We start from the raw sequence: 7163 nt of genomic DNA on the forward strand, positions 1-7163 counted from the left end.
CTGTCTGCCGTGCCCTGGTGGGCTCAGAAGCTTGTTCTTTGTTGACTGAGGATAAGGCAAAAAAGGCACATGAGAGGCAGGAAGGTGAGTTGATGTGGTTTATTGCCAGGAAGGCTCATGGACGGGGCTATCCCCTCTCACTTTGAACCTAGAGAGAGCCTGAGAGCTGCAGACAGTGCCAGATTGATAGACACTGTGTTAGGTACATGGCAAAACAGGAGCCATGGCTGGGGTCAGCCATGGAGGGGGCTCGGCATGGTCCTGTTGTTGGTCAGGTATTTGGTGCAGCTGGTTGTTTATGGCCTGGTGATCTCATTACCTTTGAGGCTGATGCTGCCACTTGTTCAGGCTGATGGATGGATCCAGGAGGCCTGCAGAAGTTGGTCAGGGGTGGAGTGTCATCATCAGAAAGAGAGAGAGAGGGAGAGAGAGCACCCTGTGGTCAACAGCAAGGGTTTTGGCCACAGGTGGTAGGGCAGCAGGCAGGTTTGCAGCAGGTGGGCCGGCAGATGAGGGACACAGAGGAGGATGGGCGGCAGCAGGTGGGGGCTGGACAGCAGGAGGGTGCACAGCAGCAAGAGGAGGAGGATGTGTTGGTGCAGCAGGAGGGTGTGCAGGAGAAAGGCAGGCAGCAGGTGGTTGGGCTGCACACAGGCTGACAGAGGAGGGACACACGGTACACAGGGCAGCAGCAGCTGGGCTGGCAGCAGGAGGAGGTTGTACAACAGGGTGTGGTCACACAGCAGCTGGGCTTGTAGCACACAGGGATGCAGCAGCAGGAGTGTACCATGCAGGGAGGTGCACCACAGCTTGGGGCCTGGCAACTGGATGTCTGGCAGGAGGATGGTGAACAGGAGGAGGTGCAGACAGACTGGCAGGGGCTGGGTTCACAGGCTGGCTGGCAGGTGGCAGGCATACAGCAGACTGGGCGGCACAGCAAGGTCAGGGGGCAGGCTGGTGGGCAGCATGGGGCTGGGCAGCAGCTGGGCTCACAGCAGCTCTCTGGGCAGTCATTCAGCTGCCAGGAGGAGCCTGTGCAAGAACTGGGCAAGCAGACATTGCTGCCACAACTCTTGTCACTGGAGCAGACAGAGACAGCTGAAGCTGTGGGAACACAGGGCCCAGAAAAACCAGTATCTGCCATAGTGGGAGCAGCTGTGTGGGGAGCCTTGGGCAGCAGAGAGAGGGAAAGGACTGTGAGAGAGGGGCAGATGCAGGGCGAGACTGGAGTCTCACTTGGATGTGTGTGTGTGTGTGTGTGTGTGTGTGTGTATGTGTGTGTCTGAGTGTAGCTGGGTGCTGTGTGTGAAGGTGGTGTAGCCTGGTGGGCTTTTATATCCCTCCTGCAGGAGGATGTGCCCAGGGTGCATATTCTACTTCCCTTTTGTTGTTTATAGCTAAATACTTCCCTCAAGGACCATCATTAGGTGATGGTGACATTGTCCAGGAGATGACCAGTAGCCCATAAACACCCTCCGTTTGATTTCCATTCCACTCTTTAGTAAACATCTATGAATCCTCTACTCCTGGTCTGACACAGGACTAAGTCCTGAGTGTCCAGTGACAGAAGGAAAAGTTGGTGGGCTGTGGATCCCCTGAGCAGACACAAGCACTTGGGGTGCTAAGTGAGGAGGGGGGAACCCTGACAGGCAGGATCAGTGAGGCTTCCTATATAAGACCCAAGCTGAGAATTCTTGGAAGTGGAAGGGAAGGTGGGGGAGGGGCATTCTGAGCCTTCCCAGCAGCTTGGGGACGCAGACTTTGTGCTGGGAGACCAGGAGGCCCATCTGGCCAAATGTACCATCAGCCCTGAATTATATTGTCCAGGCTGTGTGAAGATCAATGGGAGACATTGGTAGGACTGTGAATGGCCAACAACATAGTAGTTTGTATTCTGTTTGACAGCAGACACCATCCCAGTATCTCCCATGTCGTGATGTTGATTCCCAATTTCTTCAGAGAGACCTTAAGAGTGTCCTTCTATTACTTCTTCTGGCCACCAAGTGAGTGCCTTCCTTGTGGGAGGTTTCCAGAAAAATGTCTTTTAAGGCAATGTACGTTTGACAATCAAGCAACGTGGCCAGCCCGTTGGGGTTGTGCTCCCTACAGTAGCGTCTGAATGCCTGGCAGTTTAGCTTAATTAAGGACCTCAGTGTCTAGTACTGGATCTTGCCAGGTGATCTTCAGGATCTTCCTAAGACAATTGAAATGGAAGTGATTCAGTTTCCTGGCATGACACTGGTTGATTGTCCAGGTTTCCCAGGCACCCAGCAATGAGGTCAGCACAATGGCTCAGCTCTGTAGACCTTCTGTTGGATAATCAGTCTAATACCCCTTCTCCCCACACTTTCTTTGGGAGCCTCATGAACACTCAACTAGCTCTGACTATACATGCATCAACTTTATCAGCTATCTGAATATCCCTGGAAAGTATCCTGCCGAGTTAAGTGAACTCTCGATCGTACTCAAAACTTCTCCATTGGCTGTAACTGATGTTTGCATGTATGGCTGCTGTGGCATTGGCTGGTGGAGAGCCTATGTTTTCTTGGTGTTGATTGTCAGGCCAAAGTTAGCCCAAGCAGCCGAGAATTGATCCCTGCTTGGTTACATCTCAGCTCCAGGGGCTGCACAACATGCCATCTACCCCCTCCATGCCTTTGCCCATACTGTCCTCCATGCCTGGATTGCTCTCTCTCCTCCCCTCTGCCTCTCAGCTCCCATGTCATCTCCATGTGAAGCCTCTCCTGATCCCTAGAGATCCCAACACCCTCTGTCCCCCTGAAATTACCTGGAATGTGCTTGTCCATCTTCATCCTGTGTCTCTGGTAGGATGCTTGACCTGAGGGCAATCACTGTCTCACTTTTGTCCTTAGCACCTGAGTCCTGGCATGTTCCCTGGCAGACAATGAGATTTCTTCATGCTTGTGGCGGTCCCCTCTCCATATACCCATGGGCTCCATGGGCCCCGGGCTTCCCAGATGTCCCTCAGGTCACAGGGTTTCCCATGTCCCCTTGGATGGTGGCTCCAATCACTTTGTCAGGATCTCCTTAAACACCAGCATCTGCATCTCTCCCATTTCTGTGTGCTCACACTCTTGGTGTGAACAAGCCTCCTTTCTCTCCTGTCTGATATCCTTCCACATCCCTGGGCACAGTTGTCAATTTCTCCCTAAAAACAGTCTGGAAAAATCTTCCTCCTGAGGTCAGGCTTCCTCCCACTTTGGGTCTCTCTCCCTCCTCTGGGGAACAGAAGCTTTGCAGCCCCATTGACAATGTGTCCATGAATAAAGCTTTCTGTTGTCCCCTCGTTGGGCCAGGTGTCAGGAGCCCTGTCTGTGCCCTTGTTGGGGATACTGTCCCTTTCTGAAGAGAGAGTTCTCTTCCCTGGTAGGAAAAGTGGGAGTCACCATGAAGAGAGGGATGGAGGGGCATGTCTGTGTGTATGAGTACATGTGTGTTCATGTGGAGGTGTCCTTGGTCCTGTAGACTGAAACCAAGGGGACTTATCCTGATGGACCACAGTACTTTCTTTCCCCTTCTCATTTCACTCTCTGTTTCTGTACACAGAGTGTTTCCTCAAGGGTCCCCTCAACCACACAGGCCTATTCATTGATAGCTGAACCCTAGAAAGTCTTGTGTTGAAGAACAGGGAGGTCATTTCAAAGAGATGTGTGGGTAAGAGAAGGTGATATCCATGCTAAGTGCATGAGGAGGTATCTTCTGGGCAGGACCTTGCCTCTTGGCCAGTGCTGTGTTGGTGGATGTAAGAGCAGAGTTTAATCCAAGAGGACAGTGACCTGGTGGGCCACGTGAATGGAAGTGCACACGACAGTGTGGGTTGGGGAGGGATGAGTCAGGATACGGCTCTGCATGACCACATTGAGGTGTGTGCATGTCACAGGCGTCATTTTGTGCACTGTCTTCTATGCCCTGCTGGGCTCTGCAAATTGTCTTGTGCAGGACTGATGCTCCGCCATCCCCCAGTGGGCTGAAGTTAAGGAAAAATGGGTACACGAGAGGCAGACAGGTGAGCTGATGTGGTTTATTTCTAGGTGGGCTCATGGATGGGGCTATGCCCACACATTTTGACCCTAGAGAGAGCCTGAGAGCTGCAGGCAGTGCCAGGTTGATAGACACTGAGTTAGGAGCATGGCAAAGCAGGAGCCATGGCTGGGGTCAGCCATGGTTTGGAGGGGGCTTGGCATGGGCCTGGAGTGGAGGAGGTACTTGGTACAACTGGGTGTCTGTGGCCTGGTGATTTCATCGCCTTTCAGATTGATGCTGCCAGTTGTTCAGGCTGATGTTTGAGGATGGATCCAGGAGGCCTGCAGAAGTTGGGCAGGGGTGGAGGCTTAGCAGCAGAGAGAGAGAGAAAGGGAGAGCACCCTGTGGTCAACAGCAAGGTTTCAGTCCACAGGTGGTAGGGCAGCAGGCAGGTTTGCCGCAGGTGGGGCGGCAGATGAAGGACACAGAGGAGGAAGGACGGCAGCAGGTGGGGGCGGGACAGCAGGAGGGTGCACAGCAGCAAGAGGAGGAGGATGTGTTGGTGCAGCAGGAGGGTGTGCAGGAGAGAGGCACACAGGAGGTGGTGGGTGGGCTGCACACAGGCCGGCAGACGAGGGACACACAGCAGGGAGGGCGGCAGCAGCTGGGCTGGCAGCAGGAGGACACTGGACAAGAGGTTGTGGTCCCACAACAGCTGAGCTTGTAGCACACAGGGACGCGGAAGCAGGACTGCAGTGCACAGACAGGCACGCAGCAGGGAGGGGCTTGGCAGCTGGATGTGTGGCAGCAGGATGGGGAGCAGGAGGAGGTGCAGACAGGCTGGCAGGGGCTGGGTTCACAGGCTGTTTGGCAGGTGGCAGGCACACAGCAGACTGGACGGCACAGCAGGGTCAGGGGGCAGGCTGGTGGGCAGCAGCAGGGGCTGCAGCAGCAGGGGCTGCAGCAGCTGGGCTCACAGCAGCTCTCTGGGCAGTCATCCAGCTGCCAGGAGGAGCCTGTGCAAGAACTGGGCAAGCAGACGTTGCTGCCACAGCTCCTGTCACTGGAGCAGACGGAGACAGCCGAGTTTGTGGGAACACAGGACCCAGAAAAGCAGGTGTTTGCCATGGTGGGAGCAGCTGCGTGGGGGAGCGTTGGGCAGCAGAGAGGGGCAAAGGGCTGTGAGGGAGGGGCTGCTGCAAGTAGGAGCTGGAGCCTCACTTGGACTTGTGTTTGTGTGTGTGGGTGCAGCTGGGTGCTGTGTGTGAAGGTGGTGTAGCCTGGTGGGCTTTTATATCCCTCCTGCAAGAGGATGTGCCCAGGGGGCAGATTCTACTTCCTTGTTGTTGTTTATGGCTGGCTGCTTCCCCCAGAGCCCATCATTAGGTGATGGTGACGTTGTGCAGGAGATGACCAGCAGCCCATCAGCATCTCTCCCAGCATGCTTGTGCTTGTGTGTGTATGTTGGCATGCCTGTGTATGTGTGTGCATACGTGTGCGTGTGCCTGTGTGCCTGTGTGTGTTTGTAGCACACACGTGTCTGGGCGTGCTAGTGCGTTGAGGTGATAGTGTCCTTGAAGCCAGCTCTGTGGCTGAAAGTAAGTCAATAGGTTTGGCCTCCTTTGAGTGGAAGGAGAGGCCAGGAGGCATAATGAATGACAGAGGGTGCCACTTGCCTGAAAGTGTACCACAAAGTGTACACTGGCAGGTGCTTGGGCTCTGTGGCATGAGGCTGCAGGACCAGTGGCCAAAGTGTTCTCTCTGGAGTGGTTGGCTGCTGTTGCCTGAGTGAGCTGGTTCCTGTGGCAGTGAGTCTCTGTGGGTGTTTTCAGAACCCATAGAGGGAGTCATGGTGTGCTCCAACATTGGACTGGTGGGAGCATCTCAGGGATGGGCATTCTAAGGCACATGTCCCAGAAGAAACCCTGTAGAGAAAGCAGTATTGATGGGGGAGGGAACCAGAGTTCAGATATCCTGTCTGGACTGTTCAGAGCTTTCTTGCATGGATGTTGGCACATCTGTGAGTGCTTTGACACCAGCCTTTGCCATGTGGGTTGTAGTGGGACCATCGACGGAGTGCTCAACACTTTTCAGTCAGGGGAAGACATACCCTCAGGGAGGCAGGTAATACAGGGGAGACAAGGATGGTGTAGAAGATGCACCTTCTGTCCTAGGCAAAGGACAATGGGGCTACCTAAGGTGCTTTCCTGGACACACCTCTTTGGAGGATCCCAAGGGAGCAGACAGGAAGGACGTTTTGAGTCGTCTTCAAGTGAACAGGCTTGTCTCTGTGACTTGAGGTCCTCTGCAGCAAACCTTCCAACAGTTCTGATTCATAATCATTTTGCCAAGAGGTCCTCATGTGGCCATGACGACAACTGGGGACCAGAGAGGCTGTGGAAAGTGGGGCTTGTTCCCGTAAGGGTCAGATAATCAGATGCCTCCTTGGAGAGAATCTGTCATTCAAAATGGAGAGGGCAGTTTATGTGTGTTTGTGGGGAAGGGTGTCAGCTTTCATGGCAGGTTTTGGGTTCCAATCTGGAGGATACCAGGAGCCACAGAGGGACCTGCCAAAGTTCATACCTGGAGCCTTTTGGTGAACGTAATCTATGAGGGATGGAAGTCAGGCTGTCCTGTCACTTGCCTGGCAGGCCCTCTTGGGCTGTGGCAGAATGCTGTCTGGAGCATTCTGGCCCTGACCTTTCCCAGGGGTCTCCTGTGACAGCGTGGTCCCTGGTCAGGGTGCAGGGAGAGTCCCTTTTCAGACAGTCATTCCCCTCCCTGCCATGGTCCCCTGAGCCCTCCCTACTTCAGTCCCTTTCCATTGTGGCTGAGGTGACTTTCTGACACTGAGAATCTAAGAGGACCTATGGGGGAGGGGAGGGACAATAGGACTCAGAGAGTCAGTAGTCAGACTGAATTCTTTGTGTTGGTCATGGCTGCCAGTGAGACTCTGTTGACATGGGGCATTGGCCCTAGGATCTCAGGTGGGTCATGCCCAGAGGCTGCATGTCCATGATTTGGACCATTGATGCCATGTACCCATTCCTTCAGGAAAGTGTAGTTTGGTCCTTAGGCAGCATTCAACGACCTCACTAGTTTTCTTGAAAGTCTATATCAGAGAAATGTTGGAAATGTTGCCTGAAATAACTCCATTCATTTCCTGGTACTTTCTGTGT

At 53.9% G+C, this 7163-nt stretch overlaps 2 protein-coding genes across 2 annotated transcripts; both read right to left on the bottom strand.

Moving 5' to 3' along the window:
- Positions 1–442: 442 nt before the first annotated feature.
- Positions 443–1144, bottom strand: LOC140523512 (uncharacterized). Its single transcript, XM_072638344.1, has one exon. The coding sequence runs from the start codon at positions 1142–1144 to the stop codon at positions 443–445; it is 702 nt and encodes a 233-aa protein (XP_072494445.1).
- Positions 1145–4256: 3112 nt separating this feature from the next.
- Positions 4257–5226, bottom strand: LOC140523513 (uncharacterized). Its single transcript, XM_072638345.1, has one exon. The coding sequence runs from the start codon at positions 5110–5112 to the stop codon at positions 4393–4395; it is 720 nt and encodes a 239-aa protein (XP_072494446.1). The 5' UTR covers positions 5113–5226; the 3' UTR covers positions 4257–4392.
- Positions 5227–7163: the final 1937 nt, after the last annotated feature.

The sequence above is a fragment of the Notamacropus eugenii genome, chromosome 2 (assembly GCF_028372415.1).
Source record: "Notamacropus eugenii isolate mMacEug1 chromosome 2, mMacEug1.pri_v2, whole genome shotgun sequence".
NCBI classification, from domain to species: domain Eukaryota; kingdom Metazoa; phylum Chordata; class Mammalia; order Diprotodontia; family Macropodidae; genus Notamacropus; species Notamacropus eugenii.

Bases quoted from the DNA above. Each gene is read 5' to 3' on its own strand.
- LOC140523512 (XM_072638344.1), bottom strand. From the start codon at position 1,144: ATGGCAGATACTGGTTTTTCTGGGCCCTGTGTTCCCACAGCTTCAGCT.
- LOC140523513 (XM_072638345.1), bottom strand. From the start codon at position 5,112: ATGGCAAACACCTGCTTTTCTGGGTCCTGTGTTCCCACAAACTCGGCT.